Here is a 20,535-nt window from a genome sequence, read left to right as displayed (position 1 = left end):
ATTTCTGTCAAGCAATGTTAATGTGAACAGCTCAGGAACAAGTTATTTTTGAGAAGACAAAGCTGGCTGGTGGTCTGTCTTGCCCATCTACTACTCTTTCAGGCTCTGCACAGAATGCTGAACATTTGTTATTTCTTTTCTTCTGTTCTTTAAGTGAGGTGATAACGTACATCACTTATTCTGTGTTCATTTTGGCAGTCTCACAGCTGTTTTCCAGGGTCTCCAAGGTCCCTTTATCCTTCTCCATGATGCTGTAAGGCAAGAAAGTGCTATAGTTTTGACTCCTGGTGAACTGACAGGAATGGAAACTGACTTGAACATGGCAAACATAAAGGATTCAGCAGAAGCAGGGATCAGGGTTTTCCTCCACCTCCTGATCTCAGTGCTTGGACAACCTGTGGGCTCTTAGTTCCTCTGGGAAGTGTTGCTGGACTGGCAACACACTTGATAGGATTCAAATAGAAAAGACACACCCTTTGGCCATGCTGGCTGTGCTTTTCTGCTCCTCCACAGAGTAAGCAGGGCTCAGGTTCCCAAGGATACTGAAAAAGCCAAGTGCACCATGCATTTCAAGGAAGGCATACTTAGCAGGAGCAAGACATTTTACATTCACTGGCATCTTCTGTCTGCAGCAGGGCATGTCATACTTGCCTTCCTGTTTTTTCTAAAAGAGGTGAAATCTTTTAATTCTAGGAGCTAGCTAGGACACTTCACATTTATTCTGCCATTTTACTGGTGTCACTTATAGGAACTGGGGCATTTATAGATCTGGGATGTGGGAGAACAAAAGAGGCAGGAAGTGCTGGCAAAGGCTTCCTTCCTCCCTTTTCTCCCTGGTCTCTTTAATTAGAAAGCAGGACAAGCCTAATTAACTGCTGAGGGAAGTATAGGAGGGGAACAGCCCCCACTTGTACTTTGAGTGTACCTAGAAATGAGAACTTAACAGGCAAAAAGTGAGACCAGCTTTACTCTTGTCCATGCTGACAGGCACATACCTCCCCTAACTGGAGTAGCCAACAGGTGGAGGACCAGCTGTAAGGTCTGCACCCCTCTGTGAAGTAAGGGCTTTGTACTTACATTACTGGCAAGACATAGCTATAGCCCATGCCCTTCTGGCAGAGCTGTAAGAAGGCCTCCATGATGGAGCTTCCAGGAAACAGAGAAAAAAGGTTACCAGTAAAGCCACCTCCAAAGCAAGTTACCTCACAGATTTCCTCAGCTCTGGGGCAGCTGCCACGGTACAGGCCAAGGCAGCCTCTCCACATAAGGCATTCAAGTGGCTGAAATACTCTGCAGATGGTTACTACTTTTCCCCAGCAGCTGGCCTGACTACTCAGCTGTTCCAAGTAACAGCAAATAACAGCCCTGTTGTCAGAGTTTAGCCAACGAGGTCAAGTTTCACCACTTCAGCAGTATTTGGCTAAGGCAGCACCTCACACCAGCACAACTGAAGGCCTGACTGTCACAGCTGCCACAGCCACAAGGCCAGCTCCAAACTCAGTGGGCAGGGATCCATTCTCTCTCATTAGATCCTCAAATGCTATGGCAAGCCCTGTCTGGACATAGCTAACAGGCAGCTTGGGAACAGCTGTAGCAGACACACTCCAAGGCATTACATGAGCAGAGCAAGAGGTTTCAAAGGAAGAGACAATTCACTGAGCTTCCCTCCCACTCCCCTGGCTAACTGCAACTAGTTATGCTTGGTGCACTTGGAATCCAATACTTATAGTATCCCTACCTACCACATAACTAAGCCACTGACTGTATCATTGACAGTGTCAATACCACAGTTTGTGAAGCAGTAGAGACACAAAGGGTCTTGCCCTTTACTCCTGTCTCTTCTCCAGCATGTGCAGCTCACTGAATTTGCCTGCTCTTTAGTGCCAGCCTGCAACACGTCAAACCATTTTCTTAGAGAGCAGAGCTTTCTGCAAAAGCACAAGCCATGCCCTGTACCTCTCCAGCAAGGAGGATGGAGTAGCACTGCCTGGACAAGGATGACACAAGGCATGCCTAACACACACTTGTTAGAGCTTCTCTGTCACGGCAGTCTGGGACTAGCCCCAGAGTCTGGGAAGCAAACAAGAGACCACTCACTGCAGCAAACAGGGTTAAAGGAGCACCTACTGCTACAGGAGCTCAGGTCACAGGTTATACTTTGCCAGCTGTGTGGTCCAGCTCAGTGGCAGCTGCAAGGCAGCAGTATAGATGAGCATACAGGTGGACACGAACCCTTTCCCACTGCCCACCCCCATAGCACACACATGAGCAAGCAGATTAGAGCAGGAAACAGCAGAGAAAGCAGCCATGGCAAGTTTATTTCACTATGCAGGGGAAAAGAAAACAAAACCAAGCTATAGCAGTTAGCTGAACTTAATAGCTTTCACTTTAAAGTCACCCTCCACAGACAGGTATTGAATTTTCTCCATGCCCAGTCGATTGGGAAACTCAAACTCCACATCCGGCACCTTCACCTTGACCTCTGCTGCATCGAAGGAGATACAGATCTGTAAGGAACCACAAGAAGGAAGGCTAGCACATCACAGGTCACAAGGCGGGCTCCCCTGCCCCTGCACAGTGGGTACAGGATAGCTGAGATATCCACAGGCGGTCAAGGCAACGTCTGCTAGCTCAGTCACCTCCCTGCAGAGGTGGAAAGGATGAAGCTGGTGTGCTCTGCACAAGATCAGTTCTAAGCTTCTGCAACTAAAGGATAAGGTAGACTCAGTCTGAATCACAGGTCAGTGTTTCAATTGCTCTTACCTGCACACCTCACAAAGCAAGGCTGGAGTGGGGCACTGAAAACAGCTGAGCTGTTTGTTGGGCATTGACACAGAGCAGTCCAGACAGTTGGTCAGCTGCAGGACTCTCCCACTACCTAGCTCCCTTTCCATACCTGCCCAGCTCCCTTTCCATACCTGTCCCTTCTCACTTGGTAGCATTAGAAGAATTGCCCTCAGCCCACCAGTACATTGTGTCAGGGCCTTGCATAGATCCCTGGCACCTCACCTCAACCTTGTCGCCATGCTGGAAGGGGAAGTCAGCCTTCCTGTCCTCTTCACCCCACGTGCCATCCTCCTTTGAGTTGCACACAATAGTGTTAACATCCCCATGGCAGTCAAAGCGGGGGTTGAAATGAAGCATGAGGTTGCTGCTGTCCTTCCCTACATTCACAGAAAACCTGGGGAGATGGAGAGGCAGCGATGAGGAAATGCCCAGCTACCCAGAACCAACAAGCTGCACCCAGTAGGAGCTCTGCCAATCCCTGGGAAGGCAGGAGCCTCCAGATGGCAGGCCCCTATTGCCATCTTTTCACTCACCCTTTGGCATCAGACGGGATCTTCCCTTTGACCTTGACACACTCTCCAGGCTGTACATCCAGCTGGGTAACAACCAGTCCCTGTAGGACCAAACCACAGGGGTCAGCATCCCAAGGGCAGCCCACCAGCCCTGCCTGGTGTAAGGCACAAAGCGAGTCCCACAGAGCCCTGCCTGGTGTAAGGCACAAAGCGAGTCCCACAGAGCCGAGGACCTTTGCCATTCAGTTCTACGGACAGGGCTGCATCAGCCATGCTGCTGGAGAATCCCAGGTCACAACCACCAGCCTTGTGTTGTCACCCCACTGAGCAATGCAAGCTGAAGGGGTGGTGGTTTTAGCCACTGCAGTGAGGATGGGTGCATTGAGCAGCTGATCTACCAGACACTACAAAGGACAGCCTCACAATGAAGCTTGCACCTTTCACTCAGCAGCAGCCCTTAGCACAGGATTAATAGCAGTTAGCTTTTGTAACACTGTGTCCCCTTCTTCAGGTAGATCTCCACCATATTTTGGGGCCACCCAAATATGATGGTTTAACCTAGAGCTATGTGCAGAGGAGAGCCTGCTTCTGGCTGCAGCCCAGCAGAGCCAAACACACCTAGGGAAGCTCCTGTGGAGATGAAAAAGACTCATTGCCACCCCTGGAGCCAGATTATTCACTTCTCCAGCCACACACCCCCAAAATAGCAGGTAAAATCCCCACCTCCTTCAGCTAAGAGGAAGATGCTGTTGATGTGGTTAGGTTTAACCCAAACCACGCTTCAATACCTGTGCTTGCAGGCCCAGCTGCAATAGTGCAGAGCCCAACAACACGGCAGATAAGATGGGGAGAGAACCTCCAGTTGGTTACTTAGCTCACGTGGGCTGGTTCTTTTTGTGTGACCCATGGTCAGTAGCTTTGGGCTGCTCCAGGGCTCAGTGACCCTTGGGACAGCCACCCAAACTGAGCAGTGTGATCCTTCATGACTGCTCGCCGCTGTACCCAAGGATGAGGCTAATGGGATCAGGTCCCACAGACGCTGGGCTGCCTATCACTACGGCACTACCTTATGGCTCTGGTTGGGGTGCCCTGCTAGAGTGCAGCCAAAAGAATAGGCATGGTGCCAGGGCAGGGTCAGCACAAGCAGCCCTCCTTCCTTCTGCTGCTGTACAAACTTAGCACGGCCCTGGACCCAAAAATGCATTTTTCAAGATGGAAAAATTAAAGTAAGAAAGGATATTCAAACCATAAGCTGCAGATGGTCTCAAAACTTTAAAATAAAACATGCATTAAAACAGCTTCTCTACTTAAATAACACGCTAGAAAAGAAACACAGCCAGCCAGCCCTAGCTGTTCTTCCCACAGCCTCATATCAGCCCACCGTTTCCTCTCGCCTAATCCTTGTCTCCTCCTCCCTCTGGCACCGACCCAGAACCCACAGGCAGCCACCCCAAAGTCCTGCCTGGGGCACTCACTTGCTCCATGTTGCAGACGCCCCAAGCCCCTGCTCCACAGCCAACGTGACTCAGCGCTCGGCTCCAGCAGCTTAAATCACTTGGGCAGGACCATCACATGATGGGGGGAGGGATGTGGGGGGAGGCAAGAAGGGGATCAGTTGCAGCTGTCTGGGAGCTGGAGCTTTCCCAGCCATTTAAAGTAGGCAGCGGGAGATTGTGATTGATATTGTTCTTTGTGGGCAGGATGTGTGTGATTTTTGAAGCCAGTGATTGTTTGCTTCTGCATGATCCTAGAAATCCTTCCTGTAAGCCCTTTTAGCTGCTCTGCAGCAGTGTATGTTGGCTCTGGTCCCATGGCTCTGTGCCTGCAGCGAGGTGGCTGCTTTTTGTTAGGTGATCCCTGCCTGAAATCTGGGTTGGAGTCCTCATGTTACTGCTCCCAGCTTCTGAGAGTACATGTGTGCTCACACTCAAGCCCAGCCTCGTGCTTGTGGAGGGCTGTTGGGAGCTCCTGGGTATGAAACGTCGCTGCCTGCAGTTCAGTGCAACCCAGAAATCTCTAAGTTAGTGCTGCGTGTGGGGGGCACTGCTTGTTGCTGGAATTCAGGCTGTAGTGTTTGAGAAGCAGCATGATCCTACTGGTTCCATTCCAGACTCTAGAAGGAGAAGGAGAAACACTTTGTTGGCAGATGGCTGGGTGCAGGACCGAGGCTGTTCTCCTTGTGGGTCCCCACTGCCTGCTTAGCAGAATCCTCTGTGCCTCAGTTTCCCTCCTGCAGGAAGTGATGTTAGTGACGTACAGCTTCACAGCTCTGCTTGCAGAACTGCAGTCAGGGCTTTGTATAGGAGGCAGTGTTATCTGGTTGAGCCTTGGCTGGCCTGTGAGGGATCTGTGGATAGCACCAGGAAGGGCCACTTATGGCCGAGTAGTGAAGGAGTCATGCTGCCCTGCAGACTGTGCTTGCTGTTACACTGACAGCACCCCGACTCCTGATACTACCCTGCCCCAAATATCCATGCACCCATTCCTGAACATTCACGTGGCATTTCAGCAGACTCTGGGCCAAACAAAGCTCAGCTGCATTTGAGCTAGAAACTCACAAGCCTGAATTGGAGCCCTGCAACTGGAATGTATAAAAGACGACAAAATGCTGACTAAGGGTACCAGAGGAAAAATCCCATGTATCCTCTGGCCTCCAGCTAACTCTCTGGCTATCCTGTATTTATGGAAGGGCCACATGGAAGCCGGGAGGTAACTGCTAGCACAGAGCCAGAGCCTATAGCAAACAGCACCAGGAGCAGGCTCCAGCACAGACAGCACAGAGCAAGCCAAAGAAATTCCACCTTAAGCTTACCCTAGTCCCTAGCATGATGTTAACGGGATCAATCACGTGTTAGCGAGAGGCTTTAGTCGCCTCCTTTCCATGCTTGTGTACAGCTGTTGCCCTGCTGGCTGCCACGTGTGAGGGGTTGAGCGAATTCTGTTTGGTCGGTTGGGTTTTTGTGTTTGTTTTCCATTCAGCTTTGCGAAACCCCTGGAGACTTCTCCTGCTTTCAGTGCTTCAGCATTATTTCTGGAGGCTGAGATGCTGGCAAGTGGGGCTTTAGTGTTGTCTATTCCAGTTTCCCCCCTGAAATGCACATTTTGTGAGCTGCTTTTCTAGCCTGCTGTGTCCTGCTATGGTCCTTCTGTTCAGACAGTATGTATCTGTCTAATAATACAGAAACTGTACTGTTGGCTTTCCTCGAGCACTTTGCACTGGCAGCCAGGCTGTTTTAGCAGCAAACCCTTGGGCCTTGCCTCCTGTAGTACTTACAGGCTGGGGACAGAATGGCTAGAAAGCTGTGCAGAGGAAAAAGATGTGGGGGTGTTAGTTCAGCCAGCTGAACGTAAGCCAGCAGAGTGCCCAGGTGGCCAAGAAGGGCAATGGCACCCTGGCTTGTATCAGAAATGGTGCAATCAGCAAGAGCAGGGAGGTGATTGTCCCTGTGTACTCAGCACTGGTGAGCTGCACCTTGAGTACTGCATTCAGTTTTCAGCCTATCACTACAAAGAAGGTGTGAAGGATCTGGAGCACAAGTCTTATGGGGAGTGGATGGGGAAACTGGGATTGCTCCATCTGGAGAAGAAAAGGCTCAGGGGGGACCTTATGGCTCCATACAGCTTCCAGAAAGGAGGTTGTGGCGAGATGGTGGTCAGCTTCTTCTCCCTGGTAGCAGTGATAGAACAAAAGAGGTTTAGAGGGTGATGCCTGGGGGAGTTTTCTTAGGGTGGTTAATTAAGGGTGTCCTCCCAGCACTCAGCCCTGGATGCTCACTCTTGAGAGCAGGAGGCCCTGCCAGCACCCAGTGTCCAGCCCAGCTCTTAGTTTTTCACTTCATTCATACATTCTGGAGGCAGACAACTGGCCAGTCTGATTTTCTCCTAACAGTTTCCAGAAATGCCCCAGATTTGCTTTAAAAAATGTAAATGCCAAACAGATGCAGCATGCTGATTACTGCTCTTTTTGATCTGCTGCGAGAGAAAATACACCCTAGCCCTTGGCAAGTCCTCTCTCTGGCTAATGACTCATGTCATTAAAAATCACATGCTACGGGAAAACTGATTCTGGTGGGGCTGAGCACCCAACTTCACCCAGCTCTGGGAAAGATGAAGCTCGGGAGGCATGGAACCTTCCTGGGCATTGCTTCTGAGGGAAGGTTGTGCTGGAGGAGGGGCTGAAGGCCCAGGCCACGGGGGATGCTCGCTGGGGCTGCTTGGCCACATACCACTACAGCAATTTATCCCAGGTCACTTCCGGATTTCAGCTTCCCCTCTATTAAAAGGGAAGCACCTCGATTCTAAGTTAATTAGAAAGTAAGTTGATTATAAAGAATGTCTTGCACTTTCTGGCTGAGTGATGAAAGGATTTTGCTGGTCTATTCAGTGAGATTTTAAGTAAGCTTCAACACATTTATTTCCCTCATTACCACTGACTCCAGCTGACAGTCCCTACATTCATCTCTTGGTGGAGCAGATCCAATGGGAGTGAGTTGCTAGCTGCCTAGAACTGCGGCTTTGTCACTTGAGGTTCATTTCACTTTAGCATACTCCATACCTTGTAAATGGCAAACATCTCCTCAGCACTTATTCCTGCATCTCTGAGGAGCTGCTTACATTTGCTCATCTGAGGTCCCTGCTGCTCTGAACTCATGAATCCAGCACTGTTATGCTGCACCTCCCCCTGCTGGGCCGCCCTTTTTCCCATTTCTTACCACTTCAGAGTCCAAGATGCACATTACTCAGGACAAACCCAGTCAACCCTCTGAGCAGCTGTTTTCTAGAGGTCTGTCAGCTCTGTCCTTTTGTGATATTTATGTACAACAGTGTTACCTTTACATTTATGTCAGCTACGGACACACTGCAAACCTCTGCAACTACACCCTGAAACATTTCTTCCCTGGAATACCTCTGTAGGACAGCAGCACTTCCCACACATTACACATTGCTCAGGTTGTCTTGAGGTTTATCAGCTGCAGGGAATCTTGGGCAAGCAAACCTGCATCACTGATAAAACAAAAGAAGTAGTGAAGTCATCCTTCCCACCTTTTCCATACAGCAGAAGGTACAGGCTACATCTTTGTTTTCCCTCAGCAGCTGAGGAAAGCAACATCTGGTGGCCTTTTAGTGATTTCCCCTTTGTACTGTTTTTTAAGGCTTGGCTTTCTTTACATCGCTAATCAAGTAAAACCTGCAAAGCAGCAGTCTCCCTTGTGCTGAATGACCCCGAAGTAGTTTCGTATACAGCTTTGCTCAAATCAGTAGCAGAAAAATGCCTCACATTGATGTGGAAAGGGATGGGACCCAGCCTTGTGTACCAGCCCACTGTCCACCAAATCATCTCAGCAACCTGAAGCTGTGCTGGTGTAAAAGAGCTCTCCTCTAGCCTGTCATGCAGCACATACAGCATGCCAGGATGGTTTAGAAACTGAAACCATCTGGAGTTCCTTCACTACAAAGGCATCTGTGTGCCAGAACTGGTCTCCTTTGAGCCACCCACACAGTGAAAAGGAATTTATTAAAGGTGGCTCAAATATTTCTAATATGGAATTTAGGCAGGAGAAAATTGTCAATTGGTGTTTGAAGGTTGCCTTGCAAAGAGCAGGCTGATTCATAAAACTAGCAGCAGGCTTCAAAGAACCACTAACAGTGATGGTTCAAAGTCCCAAGATACTGAAGCGCATTCAAAATAGTGTTTCTTGGGTTGGAACTTCTTTCCTTTCCTGACCTCTTCTCCATCACTGTGTTTTCTCAAGCAGACTTAGGCTGAGTCTTGTGTCATGAGGGCTCCCTTGCTTCAGACACAAACTCGAATCTTCTGTGTGCTGAAGTGCGATAAACAAAGACACATTCAGGTTTAAGACCAGTGTTACTGGATCCCTTTAGTACAATGCTTTCATCACTGTTAAATCAAATTAATGCAGGGAAGCGTTCTAAGAAGAGCCTATTATTGTCATTATAAAACAGAACAGCTAATCCCCATACAAAATGCCTTACAATTTGGGAACGTGAGCCCTCTGCAGCCGCATTACATCTGCCTGAGAACAGAGGCATGCTGGGGGCTGTTGCACAGGGTGCTGCCACAAGAAACAAAATGTACAAATAGATGCCAGGAATATCTGGGGATTATCACCATCCCTGGGGGTGTGGCACAGAGGGATGTGGTTAGTGGGCATGCTGGGGATGGGTCAGCAGTTGGACTGAATGATCTTATAGGTCTTTTCCAGCCTTAATGAGTCTGTAACTCAGTGATTCTATGATTCAATGAGCATCAGCACCAGAGCTCGTAGATTTCTTTGGGAAATTTCTTTGGTGCCCAGGCTTAAGTAACACACAGAGGGTGGGAATCCGAACATGTTGCTGCTATTGATGTGCAGCAATCCCAGAGAGTTATGTCTCCTCCGCAGTTTTCTCCCACTGATGGTACCACTACAGGAGCAGCTATGTTACCAGCCCCTCCTCACGAGAGTGCCAAGCTGGATGGTCATTAGCATGCGGTGCACATCTTCAGCCACCTCATGCTGCTGCCATCCACTCAGCACACCAAGTACACAGGATTGTGTGCCATGCATGTCACATGTTTGGGCTTCACATGCTGCTAAAATGGATTTTAACTATGTTGTAAATTTTAAACTATTTCCCCTACCAGTTTGGCTCCAGCAGCAGTAAACACAAGTGTGGTTGTGGCAGATTCTGACATTGAGAATTGCCCCAGTGCAGGCTGGCTTTACAGGCCACTATAGCAAAGGCAGAAACTGGACATGTTTGTGCTTTTGTTGGACATGTTTCAGGAAGCTGCTGGACCTTCTTATGCAAAGGCACAGAACAGGCTTGGGCTTTAAATCAGTACCAAAGGCACACAAATTGATTGGTTGCCTGCCTTCTGTGCTTGGTGACAGGCCGCTTCTCAGGTGGCTAGAAGGAGACATCTCAGGTCACAGCTGAAGAATCTACACACACACACACCTTAGGAAACATACCTGCACGTGGTAGTCCAGCAAATTCAGTTTGGAAGCAAGAGCATCATTAGTGAGACTGTGGGAAGGTCAGAAACTCTTCCCCCCAACCCCCTGCAGGCTGTGGTGATCTTGCTTGCAGCTTCTGGGTGGGTCCACAAAGAGTTTCTGGCCACAGCACGATGAACTGTAGCAGTGGAGAGCCCTGAGCACAGTAGGATGCAAGGAAAAAGGAAGGCAGGCAGGGTTTCTCACACTGACAGAAAGCAGGAAATTGTGAGGGTGAGTCATGGCATGAGTTGAGCAGTGCCCCCAAGTCCCACATGAGACCAAAAGGCAACTGAATGCTGCCACCACCATGTTAGTCAGCAACAGGTGACAGACTCTGCCAAGGCACCAAGTCACTGCCCTGCCATGATATGTGAGCACACAGCACTCTGTGTTCACCTCTAGAGGAAATAGCTGTCTGTCTGAGAGAGGCTGGCAGAATCCCACAGCAGCTTCAGAAGCCTGAGTCCAAGGATGAAGAAGCATCACACCTACAGAAATCTGCAAGACGTCAGAATTGAGGGGAAGCACCACTATATGTACCCTTACTCTTGGCCACAGTTGGGAGGAATTGGACTTGTATGGATGCTACGTCTGTATGAGTGGGTGATTTGTCACCCTCTCATGTCAGGAAGGGCCCAGCCAAGCGTGTCAGCATGAGGAGCAGACACCACATGAGCAATGGCTGGTTGCTGGCATTCCTGACAAAACACGACTACTCCATACCACAGAGAATCCAAAGCTGTTTTCTTCCTTCAATAAGAAGCAGCTTATCCAGAGTGCTGGGAGGCTGCAGCACTGAAGATGAAGCAGGTCAGCGCTTTGGACCCAGAGTCCCTGCTTTCAGAGGTCCCACCTGCTACTGCTGGCAGCCCCAGGGTCTCCTCACAGTCAGTCCTCCCAGCAGCTAAAAAGCCATCCAATCTGAAGTCAGCAGGTGACGCTATCAGGAGGAGTAGGCTTGGTGTAAAGAAGCAACCAGAAAGCGAGGAGAGGGGAGAGCTATGAGCTGTTTCCTTCAATCATCCATTCAGTATTTATAAAGCAAGAAGACAAAAAAATCCAAGTCAGATGCAAATAGCTCCTGAACAGAAAGATGAACATTTTCCTTGAGCATGCCATTCAGCTGATGACTAAGCCAGCTCTATTGTTTATGCAAAGAAAAATGCGTAAGTTTCCTTGACGATGCCATCTGTGTCTTTACCTTGGAGGCAGCACTGCCAGGCTTACTGACCTCCTCTGGATGGGCTTCATTACAGCCTCTTGCCTAGGAGCTGCCCTGCCTTCAGAGGAGCATTTATTTGCCTGTTTTTAAAGATCACTTCAGCCACATCTACTCAAAGAGATAGAGAGATGGATAGCTTTGTACAGTGCAGTGTAGTTCCTTGTCTTTTTCTGGAAACAGATGTGTTTTGACATATACATACTATATGTTATGAAACAACGTTGCTTATCCTTCCTTCCTGGAAGAGGCTTTGTATTTAGGGATTTCTGATAGTTTTGTCAGCCTCTTGCTGCAAACCAGCATCTCCTGCCCTACATATTTCTTGTCTTTGCCCATATGCTGTAATAAGCAGAACTGAGCTGAGGAGAGCAAACAATGTGCTTGTGGGATATGAACCATCAGGCAGAAAAAAGATCATTCAAGACTCAAGCTTCACCTTCAGTGTCACTAGCATTGTGAAGGGGGCTGAAACTGCAAGAGGATGGGGTGGGTACATAGGGGGGCAAAACTGCTGCTCCAGTCTCTTCATAGTCTTTGCTGGAGCCCTGCAGGCTACACATGAGCAACATATTTGCCCTCTGAAGTACATTTTGCTCTGAGCCACACATCTTGGCCACTAGCAAGGCACCTGGCTCTGAGGAAAATCCCTGCCCTCATGCTTATCAGCTCCCCATTGTGTCTGTGGGCTGGGAGAATGCAAACCAAAAGATCAAGTGCTGGCTGCTGGTAATCAAGGATGGGGTGCCAGAACAGCCAGACTGCTGTTAGCCCTCTCAGCAATGGCTGCAGCCCCATGCACACATTTACCCCTGATAAATGAGCAGCCCAAATCCTCACGCCGCAGATAGGTTCACAATACAGCATGACAAACACGAAGGAGATAAGAAGGGCGAAGTGCTTGATGATGGAGGAAACTGAGCTCTGCATCCCTGTAGCAACAGTGTTAAAGCCTGGGACTTTCTTGCCCTTTCAGTAAGTGAGGCATGGGACCTTCCCCTTCACACTAAGCAATCCTTTCTGTTTACCCGTTGGCATGCAACTCCCAGGCGGACTTTGTACAACCTAAGATAACAAACACTCTGCACTTGGCTGTTCAAAGCTATTTGGCCCCTGCCGAGTCAGGGGAGTCCAGGCATGAGACACGCCGTTGCAGATTCTTGTGCTTCCCACTTCCACTACATCAAACTACATCAAACCATAAAAAACACCTTTGCTAACTGTCAGTACGCATCCCCAAGTTTGTTCTATCAGGTCAGATTGCCTGCTCCAGTGGAGGGAGCACAAGGTTTGCAGGATGTTCCATTCCTGCAGGCAGACTGCTGCATAGGAAGCTGCTGTGTTGGGCCAGGCAGTTACCACCATGGTGCCTCAACACCACACCTGTCCATAGCACCTGGTGCCCCTGGATGCTCAGCTACATAAGACTTTGCCTCATCCAGCAGAACTGGTAAACCAGCCCTTAGGTAACACAAGGTACCAAATCATTTTTCTCTACCCAATACCTCTTTAAAAAAAACTTTTTTTTCCCCAATTCTTTTCCATGTATTTTCATTTTGTTCTTTCCTCATCCCACTGCTGCTCGCTATGTAAATTACCAGACACTGACCTCAGAAAGAAACCATGACAAGGGGCAGGAAGGAAACCTTTGCAACCTCCTTCTAAGCAGGCTACATCCAGCGCTGAGGCTCTGTAAAGGGATAGGTGCATTACTTTGTTTAGGTGTGGAGTTATATCCCTTAATGCAGTTGTGTGGACCAGGGAAGAATGTTGCAGTTAACTGTTTCTTCTTGCAAAGCCCCTTCAGCTAACCTGCCCTTTGGTTCTACTTGCAGTGCATAGCATGAGAAATTCTAGCTTTAACAAAACCTAGCAGCAACTGAGCTTGTCTTGTTTAAAGCCACTCCAGAGTCCTATATTACTAATTTAAAACAAATGGCTTTTGTCACAGTAAAACAAAGTGGGTTTTGTGATGGATTTCTGAATGGGTTTATTTTTAAGCTTTCATGTTCTCTTCCTTGATGCTTAGGATCATAGAATTATTAAGGTGAGAAGAGTCATTTAAGATCATCTACTTTAATCATCATCCCATCCTCACCATGCCCATGTGACCATGTCCTCCAGAGCCACATCTCCACACTTCTTGAACACCTCCGGGACGGTAACACCACCACCTCCCTGGGCAGCCTGTGCCATTCATTTGCTGGGTGGGTGGAGCTTCCTATCTTAAGTCTGTCATACGATATGACTCTGATGGGAGTTTACACCACCAGCATAAATGATTGCTGATTTAAGTGCTGGTCTTGTTAAGGTGTGGGTTTTAAGAAGCCATTCCACCAAGCTTAAGTGATGAAGACCTGTGAGCAAAAGACAGTCTAACAAAGACAATTAATGGCTGAGGAGTTGCATCAGGCTGCCAGCTCACCTGCACAACTTCTGTTAGCAAGGCTGCAGCATGAGTCTAATCAGAGCTGCAATTTGGGAATGTAATTGAGACCTTAGCAGAAGCTTCATGATTCAGATGAATGTCCAGTTCTGCTGAGCTGTCTGTTTTTAGCAATCTGCTGAGCCGGTGTGACAGCACGCATCCCTGGAGCAGGGAGGTGGTGAGAAGAGAAGGTGTAGCATAGCACTTTCAGCTGCACACCAACTTTAGAAGGCCTTTATAAGGGAATAAGCACCTCTTTGGTTTGTAGGAGTTAAGCACTGGGAAGCAGCAGGGTGGACTTTATCATAGCAAAGCAGGAGGCATGTTTCCCAAGTGGTGTGAGGAGAGGGCAGAGTTCTGTGTCTCAGGGTGGTGCAGATCAGATGCCTGGGTTGGGTGTGAGCACAGGAGCCACATCTACCTGCAATGAGGAAACAGCCACCTGCACCCAACAGGAAGGGGCCAGGCAGGCTGAGTAGGTAGCAAGGAGAGCAGGAGCTTGATGAAGCAGAAGTGCTTAGGTGCACATTAATGTGTTCACTGTGGGTTGCTGCTAGGGAACACGACTTAGGATGCCTGCATCACTCTGCCTCCCATCCTCAGCATGCTAAATATCGATTTCACCTCTTCTGTGTCTATTTCCCCAGCAGAAAACCTGGAGAATGAGGCTTTCTTCAGAGTAAGCAAATGGTTATTCCCACAAGCAGTGACCGACTTCCATAAAAAGCTGTGCAGTGCAAGAGCTGTGCAATATTACTGGTCTTAGCAGCCCTAGAACCCCTAAGCAGTCCCAGGATAACAAAGCAGTGTAAAGGCACACTGGATCTGGTAGGAAAGGGTCTTTTCAGCCCAAGATTTCCTAAGGGTGACTTTGTAACTTAAAAATTGGGGAACACAGATGGACTGTGCTGTCTCTACAAAGTTTGTACAATGACTTCCCAGGTTGAAGTGCTGCTGAGGAGTGACAGCTGCTCTGAAAAGGGTGACAGACAAGGTTAGCAGCAGAGTGAAGACAAAAAGCATTACTTGGATTTGCGTCACAGAGAAAGGTCATGGAAAGGCTGTAAAGTGAGAATCCCAAGGTAATGCTGTGCTTCTCAGTCTTTGTCTCAGTAATGCTGGAGATATGAAGGGGGGAAACCATATTCTGCAGAAGTCGCAGATGGCTGTGGGGTAGAAGTGTGTTTCCCATCACAGACGGGAGGGGAAAGGACCACTTCAGGGAAGGAACCTTACGTCTGTTCTCAAAATGTCCATGTTCCGTCCCCTCACCTGGCTCTGCCCCCTTCACTATCCTCTTTCTTTTTGGATGTCTTCCCTGAAGCTCTCTGATGCCAAGGCTCTGGTGGCTTTCCTGGCACCCTCATCGTCAGGTTGCTTTTAAGAGCGGAGGCTCACGGAAGCCTTTGGAGATCCCTTTCCCTTGCTAAAAGGAGAAAGCCGGGCTGCAAAAAGGCTGCTGCCTTTTATGGCCACAGAGACAGACAGACAAGGTTCACTTTTGTGAGGAAAGAGATCCTCCTTCAAATAAACCCCAAGCAAAGCGGAGATCTCAATTAGCGCTTGAGCAAGGGCTTGAGGCATTCCCCAGCATGGATGTTATGCAAGGGTCAGGTTCTGCCGCCCTGATTCCTGTTCCTCCCCGAAACTGCAGACATTTAGGCACATACCTCAAATACAGGACCAGTACCACCTATTGTACTGCTCTACCCCGAAGTGCCAGAGCCGGCAGCCCTGCGCTCACAGGCACAGACACCTGCTGCTCCTGGGGTCGCCCAGCAGTGGGAGCATCAGCCCGGCAGCGATGTGCCCCTTAGCTCCATCTCTGCCTTCATACAATATCTACAGGAGAGCCAGGTAGCGCTGGTGTGAGGTTAAGCTGCTGCATTCTTGGACTGCTCATTTCTGCTAAATCAGTGTGCAGAACACATATTTTTTTTTTGTAAGTCCAGTGGGATTCCCAAAGGCAGTTTGTGGTTTGGAAGCTCTCGGGAATGACCACACTGCACATCCCTTCTCTGCACTCAGACCTCCTGTCCCACTCATCCCCATCACACAAACTCCTGTAAGGAAATTCAGAGCTGGGGTGTCTGAGAAAGCACAGACAGCTCTGGTCATGTACCCACTGCGAGCTTCCTGCCTGCCCAGCCTGGATTCCTGTGGTGATGCTTTCCATCCCTAAGGCATGGGAACGGGCATCTGTAGCCACAGAGCAGGTACCACTTCCGAGTGCTGTAGTGAAAGGAAAAGGACCGTGGGGCCAGAGAGAGGGAGCAGGATGAAAGCTGCAGAGAGGAGCGGGACTGCGGGGCTGCCCCACATTCCTGTCTGCATGGGCTGCAAGGCGGGGTGGGTGTGTTAGCATCCTCCTCCGCGCGTCTCTCCCGCTGCCGCCCTCTGCCACAGCCAGTCCCTTTCTGAGGACGCTTGCCGGAAGGCCAGCTCTGGACCAACTGCATTTTTAGGAAAGGGGCTCATCCCTTAATCTGCTGGGAATAGACAAGGAGCCCAAGCTACTCCCCGGAATGTAGGTGGTGTTAAGCGGGTGTTTTGCAAACCCCAGCACCAAGAGCAGCCCATCCCTGGGAGAGAAAGCCAGCAGTGCCCTGGCTGTGGCCAGACTGCAATTGTCACACCACCTCTCGAGGCCCCAAGCCCATGACCCCACTCGTGCTGGTGACTCTGTGAGTCATTCCCCAGGTTCAGATGCGCTTTCAGCCAAGGAGCTACATCCTCTTGCTCTCAGAATATCAAGAAATTGAAGGGAGAGCAGAGAGACTCAGACAATGTTTCATTGCAATAATTTAAGAGTACATTCTTCAAGAAGTTCAGTTGAGTTTGCAGCTTTTCCTGCCCACACGCCTTCCCCTTCGATCCAGTCTCCTGTGCAGGGGGTGAGTGCTGCTGCCCATCAGTCACTCTCATTGCCAGCTCATCAGTCACTCTCGTTGCCAGCTTGGTGGGCTGCTGCCCGGCGGCCGCGCTGTGGCTTAAGACATGCAGCCAATGGTGCCCTGCCTGCAGGTGGCAGAACCTTGCTGGCTGAGGACACACTACGGGCCAGGGGCTGCGTGGGGAACATAATGGTGCCCCGGGGTGCCTGAAGGAGCTGCCAGATCTCCCCGGAGGTGCTGCTGCCCAGGTACTCCCAGGGCTGGCGCCCGCTGCCATCCCGCACGTGTACCTGGCAGCCCATCTGCTGCACCAACACCTTGATGACAAGCGTGTGGCCATGTATGGCAGCCAGGTGCAACGGAGTGTACCCGCAGCCTGACCGAGCATCCACGTCCAATGCCAGCCCAGCTTGGCGTGCCGCTTTAGCCAGCTCCTGCAGGCCCGGCCCATCACCGTGCTTGGCCAGCCAGTGCAGCACCGTGAAGCCCGACATGAAGTCCCGCTGCAGGGCCAGCTCTGGCTCCTCCAGGAAAAGTTCCCGCACGTGGGCCCAGCGCCCCGCTGACACCGCCACCAGCCAAGTGTGAGCCCGCCGACCCAGTGGCACTGTTGGCCCCCGGCTTGAGACGTGCATGGAAGAGCTCCTCTGGGGCACTGCACGGAGAGATCTCCCTCTGTCATCTGACGCCTCCAGCAGAGCAAGTTGGCACCTGATGCTGCGGAAGACAGGTATTGAAGCTGGGGGTTTGCTAGCCGGTGACCCCTGGGGGTCCGATGCTGGCAGCGCAGACCGGGATAGGAGTGGACTGGCAGGAGAGGGCTGGGAGCACGGGGGCAGCCCCCCGGGGCCTGCTGGCAGTGCCGGGGATGGGGGTGAGGGTGACCCCTTGGTGTCCAGCAGCATGGCTCGAGGTCGTGCTGGGCCGTTGCAGGTCCGTACCTTAGGCCCCTCTCGCGGCGATGGGGGCAGCCTGGCGGAGAGCGTCTGAAGGGACCTGGACAAGGGCAGGGGGAGCGCACGCGAGCCTGATAAAAGCAGTGATGGGGATGGGCTGCGTCCGGCAGCGAGAGTCTGCAGGGACCGGGACTGCGACAGGGGCAGCATCTCCGGGGCTGAGAGCAGCGGCAGGGACTGGGCAGGGGATGGCTCCGGGAGGGACGGCTGTGGGGACCGGGCTCGAGGCTGCCCGCTGAGGGGAGGCACCCTGGGGCCCGCTGACAGCAGCGGGGACCGGGCTGGGAGCGGCCCTCTGGGGCCAGGCGGTGGCAGGGAGCTGACAGAGGCAGACCCGACGGGAGGCGGCGGCCGCTGCGAGCACCGGGACGGGGACGGGGACGGTCCGGCGGAGGGCGGCTGCGGCGCCCGGTACGGGGGTGGCCCCTGGAGGTTCCGATAGGGGGGAGGCGGTGAGGCGGCAGCGGCATCGCGAAGCGCCCGGCGGCACTCGAGGCAGAGCCCACCGCGGCCCCGGGCAGCGCAACCCGCGACGGCCGCCGCTCCGCCGGGCTGCCCCCCGCCCGGCCGCCCCTTCCCCGGGGGGTCGCGCCGCCGGCAGGGATCGCAGCGGGGCGGCGGGGACGGCTCCTTCTCCTCCTCCTTCTTCTCCTCCGGCTCTTTTTCCTGCGGCGGCAGCTCCTCGTCGAGAAGGTCGCGGTACCTGCGGCGGAGCACGATGTCCTTGGAGGTGCCGGCGGCCGCGGGTTGCACGGTGGCCACGGCGTTGACCAGGCGCTTGAACCGCTCGCGACGCTCCCCACGCTGCGCGTCCGTCAGCGCCGGGTCACGGAGGAAACCCTGGAAGTGGCGGAGCAGCGCCGCGTTGGGGGCTCGGCCCCCGGCCGCCCATAGGAAGTCCAGCACAGCCTCCTGGCTCAGCTCCCGCGCCATGCTCCGGCCGCTCGGTGCTGCGCCGCGCCGGGAACCCGCCTCCACCGTGCCCGGCCTCTGCGCCTCTCCGCCTCCAGCGCCTTTGCCCCGGGTGGCGGCCGGGGACGGCGGCGAGGGAGTGGGGATGGGCGCAGCGCTGCGGAGGCGATCGTACAGTCGTACAGTCATCGGATCGCGAAGGTTGGAAAAGACTTCTGAGGTCACCGAGTCCAGCTGTCAGTCCGTCCCCACCATGTCCATTAACCGTGTCCTTTAGTGCCTCATCTACTCGTTTCCTGAACACCTCCAGGGACGGTGACTACATCACTGGGTGTATGTTACAGCTGAAAGCTGTGGGTAAGGTCAGTGCCCTGGTGGGCACCTATGAGGTGATAGCCTCACAGCCACAAGGACTTTGGCATGAGTAGAGTGGGTGCACTCAGGGAATGGGGCACAGAGGAACTGAGCTCAACAAACATTTGCTGCTGACGGTCAGTAGGAGTCCTCTCTCCTGCAGGCTCCGGGATGACCATAAGGATGTGGGTTACTCCGAAAGTAATGCCTCCTATTTATTTCCACAGAAACACCAACAGATACAAAGAGTACAACATCACAGTTTGGTGGAGTAAATTCTGAGCTACAGAGCACTGTTTTTCAATATAGAATCATAGAATCACCAAGGTTGGAGAGGACCCCCAAGATCATCCAGTCCAACTGTCTGCCTATCACCAATATTTCCCACTAAAGCATGCCCCCCAGTACATTTAAGTGTTCAGTGACTCCACCACCTCGCTGGGATAGTCACCACTATGAGCTATGCATTTTTTGTCAGTGATAAACAAGAGCCTGAATGCCACACTTGCATAAATCAGTACCAGCAGAAGTGACCCACTGTTTCACAGCTCCTATGATGGCATCGTTGCTAGGAAAATGTTGCCCACTCAGCCTGAAGAGATGGAAGTCAGAAGGTGCCAAATCTGGATTATACAGTGGTTGTGGTAGGACATCTCAGCCAGGTTTGTCACTGTCTTGAAACTGGTGTGGGGCCTGGTGTTACTGTGCTGCAAGAGAGAGGCTGCCCTCTTCTCTGGCCTGCCTGGAAGTTCGAGCCGTCAGCTTAGTCAGCATTGCAATGCAGTAGTCAGAGTTGATGGTTTGTTTGTACAGAGTTCCCTGGTCATAATCCACCAATTAGTGTGGATGAGCTGATGGAGATGCTGCTCATTTCATGGTGTGGCAGTGGTGCATGGCTGCTTGGAGTACAGCTTGTCTTTCACAGCACTGTTGCCACTGCTGAAGTGCACCACCCACTGCCTCACATCACTCACCTTGCTGACATCCACTGGTAGGTCTCCATCAGTGTTCATCAAACATCAGTGAATGGAGGAATTCATTGGCACACCTTTGCTTCATACACACCTACATCAAGGTAACAGTGGTTGCAGGAACAGATATGTGCGTGGTGCTGCTCTCAGGTAACTGAGCTTTGCAGGTCTGTGCTTTTGGACTACTGACTTGAAGCTGTATGAGTTTCGGCTGCAGGCTGGTTTGCCTGATAAATTGCACTGCGGAGTTGCAGGACTGCTAAATTGTAGCCTCTGCGATATGGGGAACAGCTCCGAAAGAAACTTTTTAAGTTAGAAGTTACAGTTTCAGCGAAGTATGGGATGTTTGGCAGCACACCTGAACGTAGCTTGTTTCAGTGGCAATGGCAAATTGTTTCCATGCCATATTACATCCTGCTTTTGGTTTTTGGTGTGGCATCGTGCAAGAGTGTGGCTGCATCCCATCATCAGTACTCACCTGGCTAGGAAATGGGTGCT

General features: G+C 51.4%; 2 protein-coding genes across 2 annotated transcripts; both read right to left on the bottom strand.

Annotated features, from left to right (window-relative positions):
* Positions 1–2,297: 2,297 nt before the first annotated feature.
* On the bottom strand, positions 2,298–4,821 carry LOC107313434 (16 kDa beta-galactoside-binding lectin). Its single transcript, XM_015861650.3, has 4 exons — positions 4,775–4,821; positions 3,321–3,400; positions 3,010–3,181; positions 2,298–2,507 (listed from the first exon to the last, which is right to left on the bottom strand). The coding sequence occupies exons 1-4, from the start codon at positions 4,781–4,783 to the stop codon at positions 2,364–2,366; spliced, it is 405 nt and encodes a 134-aa protein (XP_015717136.2). The 5' UTR covers positions 4,784–4,821; the 3' UTR covers positions 2,298–2,363.
* An 11,905-nt stretch (positions 4,822–16,726) lies between these two features.
* On the bottom strand, positions 16,727–19,005 carry SOWAHB (sosondowah ankyrin repeat domain family member B). The gene has a single exon (XM_015861579.3). The coding sequence runs from the start codon at positions 18,899–18,901 to the stop codon at positions 16,886–16,888; it is 2,016 nt and encodes a 671-aa protein (XP_015717065.2). The 5' UTR covers positions 18,902–19,005; the 3' UTR covers positions 16,727–16,885.
* Positions 19,006–20,535: the final 1,530 nt, after the last annotated feature.

The sequence above is a fragment of the Coturnix japonica genome, chromosome 4 (assembly GCF_054131305.1).
Source record: "Coturnix japonica strain WE chromosome 4, WE-NBRP24, whole genome shotgun sequence".
Classification (NCBI taxonomy): domain Eukaryota; kingdom Metazoa; phylum Chordata; class Aves; order Galliformes; family Phasianidae; genus Coturnix; species Coturnix japonica.
The sequence above is the reverse complement of the archived record's forward strand: the minus strand, read 5'-3'. Positions and strand labels throughout refer to the sequence as shown.

Bases quoted from the DNA above. Each gene is read 5' to 3' on its own strand.
- LOC107313434 (XM_015861650.3), bottom strand. The intron at 3,182-3,320 runs GTGAGTGAAAAG...CCATCTCCCCAG, and splicing joins ATCCCGTCTGATGCCAAAGG to GTTTTCTGTGAATGTAGGGA. The intron at 2,508-3,009 runs GTGAGGTGCCAG...GGTTCCTTACAG, and splicing joins AGCATGGCGACAAGGTTGAG to ATCTGTATCTCCTTCGATGC.
- SOWAHB (XM_015861579.3), bottom strand. From the start codon at position 18,901: ATGACTGTACGACTGTACGATCGCCTCCGCAGCGCTGCGCCCATCCCC.